The sequence below is a fragment of the Aquila chrysaetos genome, chromosome 3 (genome assembly GCF_900496995.4).
Source record: "Aquila chrysaetos chrysaetos chromosome 3, bAquChr1.4, whole genome shotgun sequence".
Classification (NCBI taxonomy): domain Eukaryota; kingdom Metazoa; phylum Chordata; class Aves; order Accipitriformes; family Accipitridae; genus Aquila; species Aquila chrysaetos.
In genome coordinates this window covers 5,499,794-5,523,589 of record NC_044006.1, presented here as the reverse complement: position 1 = coordinate 5,523,589, position 23,796 = coordinate 5,499,794, and the positions used below count along the sequence as shown (strand labels likewise).

General features: G+C 38.0%; 1 protein-coding gene across 2 annotated transcripts in view; it reads left to right on the top strand.

Moving 5' to 3' along the window:
• ZNF831 (zinc finger protein 831) overlaps positions 1-20,329 on the top strand; it is a 61,210-nt gene extending 40,881 nt beyond the window's left edge. For both annotated transcript variants that reach the window (XM_041122201.1, XM_041122202.1), the window contains 6 exons: positions 2,582-2,732; positions 7,225-11,509; positions 12,377-12,519; positions 14,210-14,379; positions 17,158-17,309; positions 18,572-20,329. In XM_041122201.1, the coding sequence (XP_040978135.1) occupies positions 7,229-11,509; positions 12,377-12,519; positions 14,210-14,379; positions 17,158-17,309; positions 18,572-19,399 (5,574 nt within the window). In that variant the 5' untranslated portion in view covers positions 2,582-2,732; positions 7,225-7,228 and the 3' untranslated portion in view covers positions 19,400-20,329. The remainder of the gene's footprint in view (positions 1-2,581; positions 2,733-7,224; positions 11,510-12,376; positions 12,520-14,209; positions 14,380-17,157; positions 17,310-18,571) is intronic.
• The last annotated feature ends 3,467 nt before the right edge of the window (positions 20,330-23,796 follow it).

Sequence of the window (23,796 nt, the reverse complement as noted above, 5' to 3'; positions counted from 1 at the left end):
CACCTTATGCTAGCCATCAGTGGTAGACTAGCAACTGGAAATGATAATTCCAGTATCTGTATCTCCTGCTGACAGTAAGATATTGTGTGCTGTTCTCAGTATCATTGTCCTCATAAGAAAAATCAATTGTTAACAACCTTATAGGATACTTTCTTTTCATTTAAGTTTGTAAAGTACTTTAAAACATGTAGTTGATAGGATCTTTGAAATCTATTTCCTTATTAGTATAGGAAGCATGCTTATTGCTACTTCCACTCGATCACATCTTTGACTAAAACCCTGTAGTATCTTTGAAGGATGCAGGGTTTTAGACACCTGGGAAGGAGCCCTTTCCACAGATTCTTGGAACCTAGAAATGTATACCAATGGTACATGGGTTTATCTCCTCAAATCCTGATTAGGACATGAATTGAGAGTGAAGTGCAATGTAGCACCACATACTCCCTACTGTGTAGTACCTGACAGTAGGCTTATCTTTATATACACTTAAAATAGATATTTTGCTGTATATTGAGACAACTGAAATTAATTGGGTTTCTCCGAGCAGGATCATGTTTTGAACTTAAATGTATTAAGTGTACAGTTCAAATTACTTCTATCCATTACAACCACCTGTTCATTAATATAAATGGGAAGAATCATAGGATGCTGTGGAGTCAGTATGATTCCCGAGTTGCTTATTCAAGATTTAGAGATTCTAGATCAAGCTTCAAAAGATTCTGCTAAGCCCTGAAACCTGTGTGATAGTGGCAAATATGTATGCAGTCACTTGATTTAGTTGTAACTTGCTTTATTTAATTATTGCTTCTTTTTAAGCCTCTCAGGATAAGAAGTTTGCAGTTTTAGCATTTAGAATTTGATATGCTACTGAGTGTTCTAAATAATGAATTTTAAAAGCTTATCTATGGTTTAGAGTTGTTACTAGTTCCAGCACACTGCTGGAATTATTAGTACTGTTTAAAATAAGTGTCCCTTTTAAGTAAGTTCACTTTAACTTAAAATAATAATAGTCAGTCTCAAAGTGGAATAAAATATAGTGGACTTCAGATATGTGATAAAACTGAAAAACTAATTTTGACTCGTTATGTAAAATGCCCATAATCATCTGTATGATTTGATTCATGCCAGTATTCTATTATAAGATGTGCATCTTTTTTTCTCTGTTAGTTTGTTGACTGTAGCATGCAATAATCCTCCAGAAGATCTCACTTATATGTGAGAATCCATTCCTTTAGGAAAGCATCTCCCAGTAGAGCTGAAACTAGTTGCTGCATGTAGTTTTATCCATATGGACAGAATGAGTCTGTAGATCAGAAGCATGAGTCATTGTAAAGCAGTTCACAATGTCAAGTAGTTTTCTAGATTCACTGATTTTAAGCATTTGCAGTGCCATTACCAATCACATGGAGCATTTCAGGGTATAACAGAAACTAGAAGGAATTTAAGCAACAATACTAGGCCCGTTAAGAGCTTTTTTGCCCCCTGACTAACTAAATGACAGGCAAGAAAGATAGGAAGAATCAGACAGAAATATTTCTCCACCTCCAAAATTAGAGGCCTACTAAAATAGGGTCCAGAAACAAACTGAAAGCAATCCAAACAACAGGTAAAACTCTCCAAGATCAATAACGCTGTGTAGAATGAAAATCCACTGACACCTCCAGCATTAGTCTACCATCTGAATTACTAAAAGAAAGAGCTTCCACTCAAGTAGATATTGGACAATCATAATATTACAGTTTCACCACTATCCAATTTACAAGATACAGGCTGCAACTATCCGAATTGGGCAGATGCTCATTGCAGTAAGATTAGAAGATACATCTTCCATAATACAGTGTTCCCAAGGAATTTTTACAGGCCAGATATGCTGATTTTGTATCATTCTAGGGAATGCATATCCAGTTTGGGATTTACTTAGTCTAATAGCAGTGGAGGAAGTAGCCATTTCAGTCCATATTTTAAACAGGTGTTTGCATAAAGAACAGCTGTCCCCCTAACAGGACACCTTAGCTCTACTGACTGCTTTATCTGAGGACTCTTCATGGAGTCAAGCCACAAATGAAACCTAAACTCTTAAAATGATCTTTTCACTTCTCTTGACTGTCCCCTATCCTGTTTTCCCTGCAGCTGTTCACAAGTTTTAGGGAGGTTTGTTGAGCATGTCCTAAACACTTTTAACATTCTTGAAGTATTTTCCCTCCTGTTTACTGCTTTCTGTCCTACCGCAGGGCACCATTAGGACAAGCTGGTGGACAATACCCATGCTGGCTAAGTTTAGCATTTCATATGTAGCAAGTGTCTTCTCTTCACCATTGTTTTCTTTTCCAACACATTTTAAGAGAGATCTTTATTGTAAAGTTATAAGCAAATTGCCTTTAGGGGTATAAAGAAAAAAAATTCTACCATTGTGTCAGTGTATTTCACTGAATGATACAATTGACTGCAATGTACAAAATCCCTACATTTCAAAGGCAGCTGATTCTGTTTATAGGTTCCTACATGAATAATGATAAAGGATACAAAGGGATTAAAATGCTACTTCATTTTCTTCTGTTTCATCTCTTCCTGTTTTCTGAAGGTTGTTACTGTGACACCAATGTAAAAAAAAAAGAAAAAAACAACTTCCTACTTCTAATCTGTTTCAAGTCTTTGTCCTCGTTTCTCTCTGCTTGCATCAAGTATTGACAGAAATGAGACTTCTTTTGCTGAAATGCCTGGCTCAATAAAAGGTAGGTGAGCTAAAATTATTTAGACTAAAGAGGATTCTACTTCTGTATGCTCTCTGTTATTATATTTAAGGAAGGGATCACCAAAAGCTTTTAAAAAAGGCAAAGACTTCTAGTGTAATATAGCATACTATGTATGTTCAGAATGTTGAAAAGCTGCTTCTGTGTGGTTACAAAAATAAACTAATTCTGTCATGTCTACAGATTATACCTGTAGACCAAGCCAGGGGATTGAGTACTGCATCTGCTTAAAGACTATGATGATCCTCTCAATGGTGTGTCAAAAAATTACATGTAAGTGGAGGAAATAAGCAGTTACCTGTTTATTTAATGTTTTTATTAATAATGATGGGCAATTGACAGTGCATTCACGTGTGCCATGCAGAAGTAAAAAATCTAAGTTGTATAATCCAAGATTATTATAAGAGTGCTGATAAAATGAAGCAAGTTTTAAAATCTATTTGGCATTCAGAAAAAATTATATAGAAAAGAGGAACACATTGGATTTAAAATGAGTTTTTAATACCACTCCCCTCTTATTAAAATACTTTATACTTATATACAGAATAAGACAGTTTCTGCTACACTGATTTGTCATCTGAAACTACTCCACTTTTTGACTTTTCAGTGTTCCACAGTCCTACCTATGGTGTGTACCTGAAGGTATAATTCAAACTAGGAACAAAATAATTGTATTCAAACAGAATCTTGTTGACCAATTTTGATGGCTTAAGAAACTAATTTAGAAAATTTTGGATTGTCCAAATTCTGCTTTTGGTTTTGTTTATTGGAATTTTTTTCTTTTCTAATTAGGATCAAGTTTTTATACTAGTAGTTCGATGCCACAAGTTATAAATTGAGCTCAGAACATCACGTAGATGCTCAGTAAGAGAGCCTGGGGGATAATCAACAAAGGAATTTTTTCTACTTTAAGCAAGGACTACGCAGAATTAGCCGTGGGGTAGAATTCGTTTGAGATAAGCTATTTTTGTCAATGTACAAAGAAATACACTGGCTTGTTTTGTATATAAATGACAGATGTGAAAATTATGATCGTATTCGCCACAGTAGAATACAAGCCACAGAAGTTTCACTTAGGAAGAAAGTATCTTTTTTTTGCTGTGAAAAGCAGCAAACTACCACAGCTGGTAGAAATCTATTATTAAACTCTTAAAAGTAATGACATTGTGTATCACCATTTAGTTTAATTGTTCAGCATTAGTTAAAACTTTCCTTTAAATTTTCTGTAATCAGTTACGTATTTTCTTTGTAGAACATTACAGAGCACTGAAATGATTCTCAGGACTACATTGTATTTTGGGCCCCCAGAAACTTAACAGAATAAGTGAAATTACACAGAGAGTCTGGTACTTTGGAACTGCAGGTTTCGTATTAAAAACATCTGCCCACTGCAAGTCCTACTAACTTACAGGCTGGCCTTGAAGGGCCCATTAACTATGCATGCACATGAGGATATTCAAAGAGAGAACATAGTTTGTGACACTGGAGCAGGCTTATCAGGGTGGAAATGTAAATTCCACATTTCCACTCTTCTCTCCAGGGGAAGGAGGGGAGCATAGATACTTACGGCTTGTTTCGTCTGATGTGGTACTTGTTAGATGTTGTAGCTACATGGAATTCAGACTTCACCTTTCTTCTTTAAGTCTTGTCTCTGCAGCATATTTTTTTTCCCTCAACTTTTCTGTATTTTCACATCTTTGGAAAAACTACTGCATGCTTGGTTTATGAGTATCATTGGCTCATGTCTTATCACTTGCTGCCATTTTTATTGTATGCTGTGTTTAAATTGCTATAAAGATGACTGTATAGCTTAAGAACCATCTTAAATGGACTTGAAATGTCTATGACCTCACTTTGCAAATTAGAGAAATCCACTTTTATCCCATAGTGTTAAGCACACTGCAGAATATGGATAATAACTTAATTCCTTTAACGAGCTACATTCTTTTAACATTATTTCATCAATAGAGTCAATACCTATATTACAAAGCCACTTCAGTGATTGTTCCATGTAGAAATCCCTGAAGTGGACAAGAAAAGTCCATGCTTGATAACTGAGTTTGATTTATAAATTTCATGAGAAAGGAGAAAAGGCAAAATCTAACACATTGCAGTGCATAGATCAGTTCATTTTACAGGTTGTTTTCTGTGGTTTTTGTTACACTAAAATCTTTGGGTGAAGACAAAGAATCCCATCAGGCACTGATACCTTTCCCATAAATGGTCTAACCCTGAGCCCACTGCAGTTGGTAGCAAGCTTTTCAGTTACTTAGTGGCTCATCAGCAGTTTTGTTGATGCATGTAATGCATGCAGAGAAACTAATGGCCTTGCTTGTGACCAGAAGGAAAGTCAGAGAACACATCCCAGAGACTGCATCGCTGTTTTTTCCTCCACTTTTCCAATTCTTGCAATACGCAAAGAAGATCAAAGAGAAACTGGAAGAAACCTTGGCCGTGAAACCTAAGTTGCCAGCCAGCAAAAGAACTTCCACAAGTGGTGCAGAGTGAGGAGCGCAGAGTAATAGCTGGGTTCTGGATACATTAGTTTTCTGTTGCTCAAGGAGACAAGTATTTACAGTTGCATTATGAGCTACACATAGGGATGAAATAATCAGTCGGATTAAAGGCAATATCCTAATATGCAAAACCTTTTCCTTTGCAGAAGACTAATAAACAAGAGGGTTGCTTTATCTTTCAGTTTCAATGGTGCATACATTTAATATGAAAACTACCTGAATTCCTAGTCTATTTATTAAGATGCTAATTACATTTGTTATGGAGCATATAACTCATTGACCTTAACCTGTTCCATTTGATCATTAATAGAAAGTTATTTTCCCATTTTTTTGTATGATGCGAGTGAGATGCTATCATTTTCAGTTGTGAAGTAACAGAACTTCTCTTGGATCTCCATCCAACTTTCTATCAATTTACAAGTTTTATTAATTTTTCTAATAGTAACAGAGGAATACTCAAAACCAATTACATTGAGTTTGCCATTCCTCCTTTACGTGAATTATTTGCAAAATTCTCAGTAACTACATGCAACAGAGATTTTGCTTTGAATAACGGTAACATAGTGTGTGTGTCATATGGAACCAGTCCAAATGTCAAACATTTTTGTACTGTTTCCCAGTAATGATTACCTATTAAAATGATCCAAGGAAGGTACAGAAACACCACTACAGATTATGCAGTAAGGCAACAAACTGCAGATTTCATAGTTAGCCACTGACTATGTTATTTCAAATGGGATTTTTATGACTGTTTGCACAAGAACAGCCTATTATTCATAACAGCCAATGGATACAGAGCTGTGAGTATAGCTGAATAAGAATTTGAATAAACATTTACAGACCACCTTCTAATTTTCACCCAAACTATAATTACAAGAGGTTATGCTGACGCCTCTATTAGCTCTTCCAAAGATAATTTTCAACTAGCTTATTTTGATAGTTTCCTAGTTTGTTTCTAAGAAAGAAAAAAGACAAGACTAATTTTTGTTAAAATAAGAAGTAGTCTGGACCAGCACCAACCCGGAATATATTTGGACAGATTTCATAAGAATAGGCTTACTTTTTCCAAAAACTGTGTCTACAAAATGTTTTCATCTGGCATTGAAAGCATCTGAAAATAAGCAGTATACCATAATATTGCCCTTAATTAGACAAAATTAATTTGGGCTACATGAAAGACAGCTTTAATTTATTCCACTACTTTCCCATGATACCATCTTTTCTACTTTGTACATATTTATGTAAATCTCACTTGTAAAACACGACATCAGTTTCATTTTGTTCACCTATTTTCATTTTGCATCACTTGTTGCAATTTATTTAGCCTTAGCTCACTTAAATTGGGTAAACACAGATAATACGCAGCAATGTTTAATGTCCTGTGTTTGGAGCAGGTTGCCTAAAGAAGCTGTGCAGTTTTTATCCTCAGAGGTTTTCAAAACCAGACTGGATAACATCCTGAGCAACCTCATCCGACCTCAGTGCTAACTCTGCTTTGAGCAGGTGTTTAGGCTAGAGACCTCCTGACATCCCTTCTAACCTTATTTGTTCTGTGTTTCTATATAACATTCATTAATGTAAATTCTTAAATTTAAAAAAAAGGTACAAATATGTAATGGCAATATGGTTCCAGAAAATCACAGTTGTATTATTTCTGGGGTGCTGAGAGCCTCCATTTGCAAATCTGATACTTAGATTTATTTCTAATACTTTGGGTACTTATTGTAGGTTTTAAGTGCAATGTTCAATGTTCTTTACGCTGTACCGAACTTTAATTCCTAGCTAAGAAATGAAAGATGAATCAATTTAATTGGAAAATGAAGTAATTATTGTCTGTACAATGCCTGTATATAAGATGTGTGATATTCTTAATTGCCAACTTTCCCAGTCCAGCAGATGAAAGTGTTTTATTTTGCTATCTGAAGACTCCTACTTGTTTTGTTTCCCCTCCCTTACAGATACATGAGCATATGGCAGATAACCTTTGAAATGGAGGCACAGAAGCAGCCTGGTTTTACAGTTGCAGTAGCAGATCGACCAGTTTCAACCTCTTCTCTTCAGCCTGCACAGGGTTCTTCAGATCTCAGCCAAGGCAGTGTGATTCCTCAACAGGAACAAGCACTGTCCCAACCTGTGTATCTAAAAGCCCTTACCATACCACTGTATCAGCCTGTCCAGGCAGGATGCTTTCAGCCAAACCGTCAGTTAGTGACTGGCAGGAGCTGTGTAAATCTAGACAGCAGTAACATACCTCTAATCCTGAATCCACTTGTTGCTTCAGAAGGCACAGATCAGCCTCAGTCAGTTTTTCAGAAACAACTTGGACAAACTCTAACATTGAACATAGTGAGCACTTTACCAGTTTTATCATCACCAAATTCTTGTGTAAATGCATCTATTGGAAGCCCAGGAAAATCAAAAAAAGCTGGGAAATATATCTGCAAACACTGTGGACGAGACTGTTTGAAGCCAAGTGTCCTTGAGAAACATATTCGCTCTCACACAGGAGAGAGGCCCTTTCCATGCACCACTTGTGGTATTGCATTTAAAACTCAAAGCAATTTGTATAAACACAGAAGAACTCAAACACATGTCAACAATACCAGACTGCCCTCAGACTCTGACAACAGTGGTATATTGGAGCAAAATGAGAAATCAACAGAGAGCATCACCTCACATCAAGGCAGCAAACTACTTAGTAGCACTGGTGAAGACGAGGGGATACAGATGAAACAAATGAGTTCAGAGACCAGTGCTGCCACAGACACTAAGAAACTTCTTAATGACCTTTCGCTGCCAGCAACAAACAGTTCATCATTTGCTTCGGAAAATCATGAAACAACGAATCAGTCCTTTAGTTCAAAGGCTAATCAGGGGGTTCCTGAAAGAGAACCTCAAAGTTTATCATCTCCAGGAGCTTTGCCAAATGGTCAGTGCCAGAGAAAGAAGATACAGGAGCAAAGAACTCCAACTGCCAATAAGCACATTCAGTTGCAAAGGCAGCAAGCAACCTCTTCAGAAAAACAGTGGGATTGCAAGCCATTTGACTGCAAGCTAAAGAAGTGTGAGAGCACTGACTCAGGGTATCTGTCACGCTCTGATAGTACAGAACAACAGATGGCATCATCCAGCCCGTTGCATAGTCTCTATGAACACAGCACAGAACTGGAAAACGAAACTGCTTTCAGCAGCTTAAGGTGTACCTCCACAAGCAGTGCAAAGCTAGATGCAGCTGAGAAAGCTACAGCCTTGATGCTAGAGAAAAAAAGGCTGGAAGAACACATTTCAAAACTTATTTCTCATAACAAAAGTGTGGTGGATGATACCCACTTAGACAACGTTAGGCCCAGAAAAACTGTCCTTTCAAAGCAGGGAAGCATTGATCTGCCAATGCCTTATACATACAAAGACTCTTTCCATTTTGACATCAGAACTTGTGATGTAAATAGGAAAAAGAATCTTTCCCTTTGTTCAGCAAAATCTACCTTTGCACCCCTAGAAAAATGCAAGCCAATGTTTTTTCATTCAGTTCCCACCCAGTTCTCCACAACGATAGATACTGTGCCTGTTACACGGAGCAACTCCTTGCCGTTTGTGGAGGGCACAAGAATGGTACATGACAAAGCAGGTTGCTCAAAGCCACTTTCTCTTACTAAGCAGTCTGTAAATACAGGCACTGCTAGTTTGCTGCCTAGCAACAATCTTGCTGCAGATTCAGTGGATTTTCCTAATAGCCATCCCCGAGCTCTAGTCAGACAAACAGCAGTGGATGATTTGCCACTAAGTAATGTGGTTGATCATGCACCTCCATCAGAGGAGTTGCAAGGGACTAAAAAGCTTGGGGCTGGCGAAGTAATCAGTGCTAACAATAAGAAACACAATCAAAGGAAGTTCAAGATGTTCTCTCAAGAAAAGTGGCAAATGTATGGAGATGAAACATTTAAGAAAATCTACCAAAAAATGAAAAGCAGTCAAAATGCCAAGAAAATTAAACAAAGGGGAAATAAGATTACAGATATTACAAGCTTCGCTCCTAATTCAAAGGAATCAGTCAGCAGTACTGAAATTACTGAGGAAAGAGATGGCAGGCGCTCTGTAAGTGACAGTCTTTCCTCCCTTGTGACAACAGGTTTAAACACTGGTAAATCAGAAACCTGTACTAATGGTAATCATATTCCACAGAATGTGTCCTCTGAGGAAACTGCAGACAGTGTAACCTACCTAATGGAGACATCACATTCAGTAAACGCTAGTGCACATACTGTAATGACCAAAACTTCCCAAGACCTCAGTGGGAGCGACACAGATAAATACACAGCTGGCAACAGCACATTACTAGCTCCAAGCAGTTGTGAGTCCAGGCTTCAAAATACTCAGTGTCAGCTGAACACTAACAGAAGGAATGATGACTGCTTGCCAGTACAGAGTAGCAAGTGGGAAAAACCAAGCCTTGGGAAAGAATCTAGTACATTTGAATCAGATTGTAAAAGCACTTCAAACAGTTATGGAAACCATAGCAGGAATAAAGAAACTGGCCAGCATGCCCTGACACCCCCATGGGTCCATTGCAACAACAGCAGAGAAGCCGCAGGGAAATCCCAGAATTCACCATCAGAAAGAAAAAAGCTGAAATTTGAAGTGGAGAAGACACAAAACATTATTTCAAAGTCCTGCCCTAGTCTCAGTAGTGAAAACAATGCAGTGAATGAAGCAGAGAAAGTCTGTTGTGCTAGCACTCGATGTCTTTCCACAGCACCAGTGAAATTCTCCAGTAAAGCAGAGGAGCAAAAATTAAGCGCAGGAATTAATGAATGCACTGGAGGTACTGAGAATGTGGAATATATGAAAACAATCAAACTCCCCACAAAAGCTCTTAATTATAGTGATGTTAACCTTCTTTCACATTCAGCAGGTATCTCAAAAGCTTCATTTGTGGGAGTTTTAGGGCCTGAATTAAGGGGAAGTGATTGCAACTCTTTTGCCTTGCACAACACAACAGATAAGGATGTCAAAACAGGTCTTGTGAAAACAGGAGCAAAAGTAGCACTTTTCAGTGACAATGCTGTTGATGTGTCCTCTAAAATTCATCATCTGCAATCTGGTCATTTAACTCCAGTCCCACAACAAAATGCCTTTTCTCCAAAATATATCCTTAAATTGCCGCAAGACAAGAGAGCCTCAGATTTGTCACTTTTTCTTGGATCAGAACAGAAGATTACACCTTGCACATCTGTGACAGACAACTTAACTAACCCCCCCTGCTCTTCCAACAGCGGATCACTCAGTTCTCATTCTAATGATGTATTGTGGTCCCCTTTAAAATTTGAAGTGAGACAAAAGGCCAGCAAAGGAGAGCTACGGTGGAACGTACATGCAAACTGGAAAACTCCAGTATTTTGTTCACCAGTCAATTCAGAAACAACAAATACCTTAACCACAGCAGATAACACCTTTTATAACAAAAACTTCAGGCAGCAGGATATTGTAAGAAATGCTTGGAAAAACAAACAGAACAAAAATAAATTAAATTATCAAAGGCAAACAGAAGAGAAGTGGATGAGCATAACTGCTTCCTCTACACAGACCCCAAAGAAGAAAATATGCTTTACCTCTATGTACACAAGTGGTTTTTTCATATCAGCTGACATCAAAGAAGAGAGAAAGGTTTTACATCATCTTTGCTCAGGAAATGACTCTCTGACAACGACGTCAGCTTCTAGCAAGGGTGCAGAGCCAACAGTCGTGGGATGGGACAGAGGTGGAAGTCCATGCACTCTTAAGGACATTTCACCAACACTGCAGGATATGCAGCATTCTCAGAGCTCAACAGACAACCCCGCTTATTTTTGCCATTCTTTTGGCACATTTTATTGCCACACTCTCACCACTCACTGTAGAGAATTCCCAGTGCTACCCCACAATAGTCTGTCTTGCTACTCTGGAAGTTTAACAGTATCAAGCACGAAGAGCCCCTTCCCATCACTAAATGCTGAACCTCGACTGACTTGGTGTTGTTTAACAAGAAGCCTTCCTCTGCCTGCTGAGCAGAAGGGGAATGCAGACTCCGCTTATTCCTCCATGCATACCTGTGACAAGGAATTTAGCAATGAATGCACACTGTCAAAATACGATATTTCCATTTTCAAAATGAAAAATATTAGCAAGACTGTGGCATATGGCTTAACAAACAGGAGTTTAAAAACATTGGTTTCATCCTTTTCTAAAGGACAACAGATGCAGGAGGTAATATTAATAATCCTATTTCCTTTCTCAAGAGGGTGTAATTGGCTGGCACACACGCCCCCCCCCGCCCCCATTAGAAAAGTAAAAGAATTATCAAAAGTATATTTATGGACATTTACAGATTTGTACAAATTACAGAATTTACAATTTATGTTTTTATAAGATAAGTTACATATTCATTTGATTCATGAAAAATACATACTTTTGTGTGAATAAGTTTCTTTCACTTGAGAATTTCAGTAGGAATGCTGTCTAGTGAGAAGAGTGTATTTCTTGATTTTTCCCCTTATGAGTATATTTTATATTCTTCTGTAACATCATATATATTTCACTGTTTTAATTTTAAATGAATATTTGAATTAGAGTAGGACTTAAGTAAACCACTAATGTCAAGACTTTATTATACTTGGAGATACTTGGAGTCAAAGGCAGACTGTGTACTAAATCTCTTATTGTTTAGATGCACTGAAATGTCAACAAAACCAAATTGCATTAATAACCTGTAAAGTGTTTAAAGCTTGAAAGCTTTTCTTTTTTTAGGTAAGTGAAGATAGACTAGTCTGTCTGTACAGATCCTAGAACAGGTCTGTAAGACTAAACTTACTTTTTATATAGGAAGAAGAATGTGAAATATCATATACTAATTCTATATAGATCTACAAAAGCAGTGAGTTGTTTTAATTTTATTTTACAAAAGTAGATGGACAAAGTGATTAGAAAAAACTAACACACAAATTCTAGGGAAAATTCAGAATTGTGCTATTTAACTACTATGCTATTCAGTGCTATCTAAAAAGAGCATAGATTTCCAATCTCTCAGTTAATGTAATTCACAATTTTCATATACTTCATTTTCTTTCTCAACAGTTAAGCTCAGCAGCTCCTGGTGCTGCTTTCAAAAATATTTCAGAGCAAAAGAAGAAAACAGTAGTTTGCAAAAAGGAAAAACTCTCAACAAATAAACTCAAGAGGAGCCACAAACAGAAAAAGATTAAAGTCACCCCGAAATGGTAAGGAATATGGTTTTCAGCTTCCCTAGATACAGATATAATTTTGCTAAAATGGGTGTTAAAAGTCCACAGAAAATAACAAGTCATCCCCAAAATTCAACCTTGTCAAAATCAGGGGAAAAAAATCAATCTCTCAGAAAGAACTATTCCCACATTGCAGCAGTTCCACAAAGGTAAATTATAAAAAAATATCAGTATGTTGTTTAGTATCTATCAGGTATAGACTTTTCTAAGCAAAACAGACATATAGCAAAGAAAGATGATGACTGGTCAGTTGACTCTCACTGTGCTTTAGAAATGATTCTTATCTGTCAAAATTGTCAGCATTTACTTTGCTTTGAAGGGAACCAAAATACTTCAGTTTTTAATCCTGTTACAGCTAAAAGCAGTGTGTGAGATGCTTTTGTCCCCAGAAGATCTATATCCTGAACTTGTATTCACAAGAGAATGCAGAAGAATAAATATCAAGTTTTAACACAAACTAACAATACCATCTGTAGTTTAAAGGATCATTTGTTTAAATAAAAAGCAGGAAGAATTTCAGTATAAAACTATCAAAGGCACATTGTATCAATCAGCACAGCTTCTCTGTATTTAATGGGAGTTCATATCAGTGGAAGACTTAGCTTCTAATCTTTCAAGAGTGTGGGGTAGCAGAATGTCTGAGGAATTGCTTCAATAAGAAAAACATATTGTGTGCTTACATCCCTCTTATTTTATTTCATGACCAAAATCAGACAGAGTGACTCCCTTGCGGACAAATCAGTGTCAGTAACTTAATCACTGTGTCTAGTTTGGCAAACAGCACTGCAATTTTGAAGGACCATAAGAACAAAAATAGAAGACTCAGGTCTGTGTTATCCAGTCTAGTGACATTCTTCTAGGACTTTTTTCTGCTTTGGTTTTTGTGTGTTTTTTTGTTTCCTCCCCCTGGTTTCAGAATTTATTTATTTGGCTATATCAGAGAAGTACAGGGACTTAATTAAGTACAGGGTCCTGAAAGCTCGTGTCATACACATTAGTAGCTATGTGGCCAAACTGTTAATCATGAAATGTAATATATTTTTCTAATACATGAAACACCTGAATAAGCACGCCCTTTTAGATTTACTTATTACACTGTGTATAGTGACTGATTCTATCGATACAGGAATGGGACCTTCCAATGTACTTCAGTCTCAATCATTAAGAGTTATTGAAGGATCTAGCTAGGGTAGAAAACAAAGCAGAGTTGGATTATTCTGGGTGAGTTTTCTAAATAACTGAAATACTTGTGTTGTTCATTAGGGACGATGAATACGTAGCACATAAGAAGTGAAAAGTAAAAAATCCAACAACTGTGCAGCCTCAGGTGATTCCTGTGCAATTCAAGTCTTTATGAAGTATGTTGTTTTAAAATTCCAGATATAGGAAAAAGGATCTGTTATTCCTGAATCCTTTCCTGTTAGCAAACCAAGGATTTACTGAAACTTACTGAGGAAAAATTTAATAAAAAATAATTACGGGTCTCTTGCCTAAAATCCTGATTTTTTTTTTTAGTCTACATAAACAAACATCTCCTTCACAGTAGTAACTTGCTGTTAGACTTAAATTTACCTGATGATGTGGTATTATTCTACTCTGGCTGCTTTTAAATTGCACATATTTTTTTACCCTTTCTTTTACCCTTTTTTACCCATTGGCAATACAGGTACAGAGGGAAGCATGTACATGGATATGCTCAGTTGAAAATTAGCCAACTAAGCAAGCGGCACTGTTTTCCAAATAGAACACTGGATACTTTGAAAAAGGGCTATTCATCACAACCCTGTAAATTTAAGAAGTATAAGAAGTCCTATTCTGCTCAATCAAAGGTACAAGGTAAGTATTTTGAATATTTTTTAATATATTGAATGTTTATTTTTTAAGAGAATGAATGTTAGCAGTATCTCTGACATGAACCTGTTCCACATGGAACTGCAAAAACACTTTTGTCCTTCAGTATGTTCTGTGAGTAAAAATACAAACATCTCGCATATTTTCAGAACTCAACACACAATGATTTTCATACACACACTTACATATGTGAATTTGACAATTAGGAGGGCAATTTAAAAAGAAATAACTCCAGCCAGTAAGTCAGCTTCATCAGGGACCCAACTGAAATGCCTCTATCCAAACGCACATAGCATGGGGAATAAACAAGAGGAGTTAGAGATGTGCGCACACGTACAGGGCTACGATCTTACTGGCATCACGGAGACGTGGTGGGATGGCTGCTATGACTGGGGTGTTGGAATGGAAGGATACAGGCTCTTCAGGAAGGAGAGGCAGGGCAGACGAGGAGGGGGTGTCACCCTCTATGTCAATGACCAGCTGGAGTGCACGGAGCTCCGCCTGGGAACGGATGAGGAGCTGACCAAGAGCTTATGGGTCAGGATTTAAGGGAGGACAGGGACAGGTGACATTATAGTGGGGGTCTGCTACCAGGAAGACCGAGCGGGTGAGGCCCTCTATAGACAGACAGGAGCAGCCTCACGTTCACAAGCCCTGGTCCTCATGGGCAACTTCAACCACCCTGCTATCTGTTGGAGGGACAACACAGCAGGGCATAAGCAATCTAGGAGGTTCCTGGAATGCGTTGATGACAACTTCCTTCTCCAGGTGATGGAGGAGCCAATGAGGAGAGGTGCTATGCTGGACCTTGTTCTCACCAACAAGGAGGGGCTGGTGGGGAATGTGAAGCTCAAGGGCAGCTTTGGCTGCAGTGACCATGGAATGGTGAAGTTCAAGATCCTTAGGGCAGTGAGAAGGGCACACAGCAAGCTCGCTACCCTGGGCCTCAGGAGAGCAGACTTTGGCCTCTTCAGGGATCTGCTTGGTAGAGTGCCATGGGATAAAGCCCTGGAGGGAAGAGGGGCCCAAGAAAGCTGGTTAATAGTCAAGGACCACCTCCTCCAAGCTCAGGAGCGATGCGTCCCAACAAAGAGGAAGTCAGGCAAAAACGCCAAGAGGCCTGCATGAAAGAACAAGGAGTTCCTGGACAAACTCAAACACAAAAAGGAAGCCTACAGAGGGTGGAAGCAAGGACAGGTAGCTTGGGAGGAATACAGAAAAATCGTCTGAGCAGCCAGGGATCAGGTTAGGAAAGCTAAAGCCTTGATAGAATTAAATCTGGCCAGGATTGTCAAGGGCAATAAGAAAAGCTTCTATAGGTACATCAGTGATAAAAGGAACACTAGAGAAGCATTGGGACCAGCACTCTTTAACATCTTTGTTGGCGACATGGAAAGTGGGATTGAGTGCACCCTCAGCAAGTGTGCTGACAACACCAAGCTGTGTGGTGCGGTCAACACGCTGGAGGGAAGGGATGCCATCCAGAGGGACCTTGACAGGTTTAAGAGGTGGGCCCATGCGAACCTCATGAAGTTCAACAAGGCCAAGTGCAAGGTCCTGCCCATGGGTCGGGGCAATCCCAAGCACAAATACAGGCTGGGCAATGAGTGGATTGAGAGCAGCTCTGAGGAGGAGGACTTGAGGGTGTTGGTTGACAAGAAGCTCAACATGACCCGGCAATGTGTGCTTGCAGCCCAGAAAGCCAACCGTATCCTGGGCTGCATCAAGAGAAGCATGACCAGCAGGTGAGGGAAGTGATTCTCCCCCTCTACTCCACTCTCGTTGGAGTACTGCGTTCAGCTCTGGGGCCCCCACCATAAGAAGGACACGGACCTGTTGGAGCGAGTCCAGAGGAGGCACACCAGGGTGATCAGAGGGCTGGAGCACCTCTCCTGTGAGGGCAGGCTGAGAGAGTTGGGGTTGTTCAGCCTGGAGAAGAGAAGGCTCCGGGGAGACCTTCTAGCAGCCTGCCAGTACCTAAAGGGGGCCTGCAGGAAAGCTGGAGAGGGACTTTTTACAAGGGCATGTAGTGATAGGGCAAGGGGTAATGGCTTTAAACTGAAAGAGGGTAGATTTAGATTAGATGTAAGGAAGAAGTTCTTCCCTGTGAGGGTGGTGAGGCACTGGAAGAGGTTGCCTAGAGAGGCTGTGGATGCCCCATCCCTGGAAGTGTTCAAGGCCAGGCTGGATGGGGCTTTGAGCAACCTGGTCTACTGGAAGGTGTCCCTGCCCAGGGCAGGGGGGTTGGAACTAGATGATCTTTAAGGTCCCTTCCAACCCAAACCATTCTATGATTCTATAACTCAAAATAACCTTCCACTAGAAGCCTAAACAGTTTTAAGATGGATCTTTATCAGTTTCTGAAACAAGATTGTACAATTGCAGTGTGAAATTTGGAGTATTGACTTGCTTTCTGTGTTTCCACCCCCCCCCCCCCCCCCCCCCCCCCCCGTTTAATTAGCAGTATTAATGCAAATGATGTTTATGCCACAACCATCTTGGAAGCAGGGACAACACCTTGTGTTCATTCATAGCAGATAGAATAGCTATTACTTTGCAGGACAGTAATGGCCAATTAAAAAGAAAAACAAAAACCAAACATATATAAGTAAATGAGAAAATGTATCAGGCTTAGAATAGAATTCTACAGAAAACAGTAAAAACATAGAAGTTAGTTCAGTGATATGATGGGAAATTTAGTAAGTTCTAGCATGTGGGGGAATAAAAATCATAGTAAAAGTTTCTTCAACCTCTTTTCAATAGAAAATTACCTACACCAGCAAAAAGACACATCTTTTTCCACCTCAGACAAGCCACTTTGCAGAAGGAAAAAAGAAGGAAAGAATAACTCGGGAATATCTTCCCATACTGAAAATCTAAACCATGTTAAACAAAAAGACAAAATGGATAAAAAAGTAGGTATTGTACCTTAATTCATGTATTACTTTTTATTAAAAGAAAAAAAGATACTGGTAATTAAATCCTGAATTACATTCAGCTGTTTTAAAGTTCAAGTTGAGACTACTTTGTATCACAGATTTTGTTTAAAAATGTGTTAAAGGTATTTTTTGGGTTAAAATGTAATGAAAACTTACTAACGTTAGAATTAGCCTTTTTAAAAGAACAATTAAACTTGCATCAATTGAAAAGGATATTTCTCGTGCTTGCTGTCAGAGATTTGATTAGCACTGATTTCAGAGGTGCCAGTAGATGTAGCACAGAGTATCCTGAGACAGAGGCAGTAAGCTTGAAACTAGAAAGTGGGGAGGGTAGTAATGGCCACACAGTGGTGGGAAGAATGTGTACCCAGCGTCACAACCGGATTTCTTTAGCCCTTTGTGGAAGCCAGTGCTGCTGTGGTTTCAATGCTACCAGTAGCTGCATTAGCTAGAAGGGGCCTTAGACACATCTGTACATGCTGCAACAGTGCTGTTCTATGCAGTGTCAGCACAGCTTCTGGGAGTATTCTATGCTTATCCTACTTATACTTTTCCCTAGACATCTGCTGGCCACACTTGAAGTCCAAAGCTACTGAGCCATACTGCTGTTATGTAGCATAAGCACTGGTTCTTCATGTAGCATAAGCAGTATCATAGTTAGGAACCTAATCCTTAAAATGTTTTTTACTAAGTAGTTTTACTTCCTACCCATATCTCACCACCTCGGACATTGTAATATTTCCTACAGACTCATCACAAACCTTTCCCCCTACATTGCACAAACATTGTTGCAATATGTATATTAAAATATCTTAATGAAAAGAACATCATCCTAGACAGTACATAAGAATGCAGCTTCAAACCCCTAATCCCCATCATCCATAAATTATTAGCATGATCTGTCACCTACCCAAGGAAAAAAAAAAAAGGAAAAAATACATCCTTTACTACACCTCCCCCATACACTGGAAGGAAAAAAAAAAAGTTTTCTCATCAAAAGAGAGATGAGTAACTTGGTCTGCAGTAATGAAAAAAAAAAGGAGTGCAAATATAATCATAGTTGTATAAATAAAGGTTGACATTATGTTTAATTACTCAGTTGATATGAAGTTATAGCAGAAGTAAATGTTGTCTACTGATATAGTCAACTTAGTTATCATTGCACTTTTATGGAGGATGGAATTGCTCTGGATTGAAAATTTTAAGTGTAAATTGTTTTGCCCCCCTAATTTCTACAGGACATTTCTGGGAAAATCAGGGAACACACAAGAACAAACTTGGAAATATCTATGACAGCTCATTCCTTTTCATCCACAGTTAATACAGCCACGCAGCAAGTCAGCAGTGATGTGGAAATCTGCTGTTTAGTGACACAACCATTTGTGCTTCAGCAATCAGTCCCAGGGGATTCACAGCCAAACATTCAGAGTGACTCAATGGCATCTTCTTTTTGGTCTTGCCCTTTTGATTTTACAAATACAGGCACAGGTGACCAACTTGACAGCAGGAACTCAGAGCCTACTGGTCCTCTTTCCTTACATCTAGAAGCAAGCCAGGAAAACGTACTAAATGTAGAGTCAGAGAGTCAAATATTTGGTACATTAGACCCGGTGATCCAGGCCTCAGGAAGGGAGAAACCTCCAACTGAAGAAAACACATATTCATCTCTAAAAGAAAACTCAACTCCCAGTTCCCAGCCTGGATGTTCACATGTATTCAGATCAAAAGCAGAGTCTCATCCTGAGTCAGTCACAAGGGCTAAATTACCCAGTACAGTATACAGAGAGCGGGCAAACTTTTCTCAAAAAATCCTTGACCTTCACGGAAGTGCAGACAAGAATGGAACCCACCTGCAGTCAAATAGCTATGGGAGGCCACGCGAAACAGCTACTACTGCCTTTAAAAAGCCCCCAATTACTCTCAGGTCCCCTGAGTTCAAGACTTACTCTGCAACACCTTCCAAGATATACAAAAAGAGAGGTTTAGAGGTGATGAGGAAGCAAACCAGAGTTGAATATGATGACACTAGCAGTGATGATGAAGATAGGCTTGTTATAGAAATATAGCAAATAGGCTGCTAACAAGATGCTTCTATGATGGCCCGTTACAGAAGGGAATAGCAGGGATGTTTGATCTGTATTTCTGAAGCACCTTAAAATCAGAAAAGCCATTCCTCTGTGCAATAGGCAGCATTCTCTTCTGAAGAGTCCATCCTTTCAAGGACTCAAACTTTTTAAAAAAAACTTATTTGAAGCAAAGAGGGAACTGGCATCACACATTTAAATGCAAGTGGTAAACCTGTGTTTATGAGGGGTTTCCAGCATTGTTAACATTCTTACCAGTCTTATATAATTCCCACAAGTGCTAGCTGCCAGTAGTTGTATTATTAAAAGGCTGCAGTATATTTATTTACTACTAACAATACAATAGCAGCAGCTTCCTCAATATATGAGCTAAGATTTCCCGGAAGGGTATGGATGTATCCTCTTCTATATACTCCTCTTTTGTAGCCACTGCCATCTGTACTGGGAGTCATACAGTTGGCATTAAGGGGAAGATCTCTTCCCTAAGTATCTGTGATATTGGAAGAGTCTGGAAAAATGCTGTTCTTTTTCCATGTTGCACAAATGTCAATGCTTCTTTGTGACAAATGACACAAGCATGCTTTGCTTTGTGTTTTGTGCCTTTTATGCCAAGATCTACTCAAATATTCTTGATTTCTATCTGGAGAATATGGGTGTTAGCTATTGATATTTCCTTGTGGTAAAATTTCTGACAAGGATTTTCTCATTATATTCATCACATTGTGCTCCAACTGATGTAATCTGGAATGTTTAATTTTTATTGTAATCTTAAGTTTAACTGCAATTATGCTATTTTATTGAGAGTAAAGGAGCTATATGGCATAGCTTGTTTTCTGTTTTTAACAAGAAGTTTTGTGCTACAAACCCTAAAATTTACTGGTTTCTATGTGAATAAATAATTAGATATTTTAATTTGACCAAGTGTATTCACTTGCTTGATTAAACTGATAAACATTAAAAACATTCCACTTCTACATTACAGTCAAATTCTATAGTTAAACTTCTACTGTTCTTATATTGTGAGTCATACATAGGGTCTTATGGATTAACCTACATGGCATATTTGGAATTGCTTTTACTTTAATCATGCACAGGTAAGCTTATATAGATCATACTCACAAAGAAATCTAGTATACTACATGAGAAAAATAAATGTGTATGTGCGAAAAAATGCCAAAACAGCTAACAGATAAAACAAGTGGTAAGTCCCATGCAATTCCTGTGTTTTCAGATGTCTTACAACCATGACAAGACTTGAGGTAGTCCATACAGAGCTTCACCTTGAGCTTCAAATTATGCTCATAAATTTATTATTGGTACAGAAAAAAAAAATCATGATGAAAGTATTATACCAATTCCTAATTCTAATGTGTTAAAGAAAAAAAAAAAGTTAGGAAAAAAATCTACTCTTTCAGAATAGAGGATGAACCATGAAAGATATTTTTCCCTTTCTAAAAATGTTACAATATTACACCAATTACACCAATAATTGGTGTCAAAGCTGCCAGGAAAAAAAATAGTAGTTTAAGGAATTATTCTCCTGCTTTACTTCTCATTTACCAAGTGCTGGGGTTTTATAAGAATAGTATTACTACTAATCTGTTGGGTTGTGATCAGAATTTGCAGCTCGGACATCCAGTGAACCGGTCTGCTCTTTTGCTAGACTTTATGGCAGACTTCTGTAAACCTCAATTTTATCTCCACATACCACATAATGAGAGGAAAAGCTGAAGGAACAGCCTCCTTAACTTGGGAAGCTTGGAATTTAGAGCTCAGCAAGAACAGGCATATAGTTGAAGAATGAATGGCATCAACAATGGTGGGTTGCAAGGCACTGCAAATTGCCTGTTTTGTTGACTGACATACAGTACAAAATATACCATTTTGTTTAGAATGATACAGCTGAAAAGATTTATATAGCTGTAGATTGTTTTTATATTAGATTTTTCTCTTTATACTGTTAAATTATTTTATCTTAATAAAAATGAAACATGACGATCTTGGTACATGCACTAGTATTATAGTTCATGCATATTAACATTTAATGATTTTTTAGTAGCAATTATGCTAAATTTCTTTGTATACCTCAAACCTTAGCAGAAGAACTAACAGGTTACTTATGAAACTTCTGAGTGAGATTATTAGAAAGAAAAATGTTGATAACATCACTAATATGGCAAGTTTTACTGGGTTTGGTATCACAAGAACAAGAAGGATCAAAGAAAAAACTGTCTCGAAATCTTTCTTGCTCTGTTCTGTATTTGCGCTCCAAATCAAACTGGAGAGGAATTTGGGTGAATCCCAGGTGCAGAGAATTTAAATAGTGTGAATTCAAAGAAGTACACTAATATAACTCCAATTTGGGAGAAAAAGAGGAAAAAAATAGGGAAGAGGGAGGCAGAGGAGATGCCCTCAATAGTGCCACAATATCGAACCATTCAAAGTTTTGGAACTTTTTTCTGATGGAATCACTCAAAGTTACAGCTGGATTCTGAATCTGTAGAAAAAGCAGGAGAAAAAGAAATGCAACGCTTACAGAAATACACAAGTCACAGTGTTCCCAGCAATACTGATGGCCAAGCTTTATTAAAGGCTATACGACTGCTATCACACAGGTACTTGCATGAATACGTTCATTAGAGAGTCACAGTAACAAAAAAGCATATGCCTGGTTTCAGCTGCTTTAGCTTCAGATCTTTTTCCTTCTTCATTTTCAAACTCCCTATATATCTTTGTTAATAGTGGTATGGATGACAAGAAAGCATTTTTTTCAATTTTTAATCAGAATTTTCAATTCTGTGCCATTCCATCAAAAAATCTGACAAAGTAAAATTTCAAATGTTTCAAAGTTCTGCAAAGTCTCTTAAAAAATGTATAGTCTTTTAGAGCTAATGGAAAATTTCCAAACCTATCAAATCTGTCTGATCCAGCTGTAAAGAAAAGCTTTGACAAGCACCTTTAGAAAGCGCAGCACAAGAAAGCCATTGCATCAAACCACACCAGCAGCCTCCACAGCAACTATATTCATCTCTTGCTTGTGCAAGAGTTTTATTATTATAATTTATGGACATGTAATGGATATGCTATATAAAGTTTTCTGCATAATGTTTGTGGCTAAATGATGTGTTTTAAAGTGGAATTTCTAGATCAGTAATTTAGAAATATTCTAATGACAGACTCAGAAGTGCTGTGCAAAGAAACATTTATCCTGTGTATATTTTACAGCATTAAATATAGAAATTTCTTTGTACATACTGCAGCTGTAGCTGGAAGAAAAATGGGACAATTTTAAGTTAGCTGAGAAAGTACATTTTAAACTCTGTTTCCTGACAGAAGTAATCCTCAATATTTTAGCTCAGTATACAGTATAAAAATTTGACCTAACATTAGAGCTGAAAACCAAAAAATTGTAGCTCTTTAAAAGCACCAATAGATCTATGGTGGCATTTTTAACAGTATCACTAAGGAAGGTAGCGACTCTAGCACAAACCTTTTTAGCCATAACAACCCTTGGAGGACTAAGGTCAGAATCACGTACATCAACGTGTGAAGACTGTGAAAATGTTCTTGGTTTAACTTAGGGAACTCAAGGAGTTTGCATATCCAAATCCAGTTGGCCGCATGGAAACCAGCATATTTTGGCTTTCCAGAAGATGCTGTATTCACAGAAGAACATACAAGGCTATCTGGGCAAATTATTCTCTACCTTTTACACTGCAAAGGTGTCAGCCATGCAGTGAGGTACTTAATTAATTCGCAAGAAGCTGAACATCAAAGCCACATGAGGGCACTAGGCACAGAGAAAAATCTGTGTTTCTTTATCCTTCAAAGTCAGCAGCAGTTCTGATGGATCATTGCTTTGCTATAAACAAATTTGAAATTCCTTTGCACATGAATGCATCTCATCAACTTTTTCCTCCTTCTATGAAAGGAAGCAAATTAAGAAGGAATGCTGATCACTGATAAGATCTATATTCAACACCTACAGTTACTCAAATAGACTCTAAATAAGTGGATGTTTCAGATTTTCCCTCTTTACATGCAAACAAACTATTTCTTATTGTTTCAAACTTTTCTATTCGATCTTATTAATTTATTGATACTTCACTGATCTGCCTGGCAAACCCCAACTCACACACAAGGGTGGATGACAGGGATGCAAACCAACCAGAGCAAACCCAGGGATCACCCACAAATACAAAGATATGCCTTGAATACATAATTTATGAGAAAAGATAACAAGAGCTGTCTAGCTATCAGAAGAGAAAATTAAGGGAATATGCACAAAAAAGTTCAGTAGAGAAATGTGGGAAGACTATTGCAATCATCTGTCTTTCACATCCATTCTGGGAGGATATGAAATGATGGGCTTAATTTGC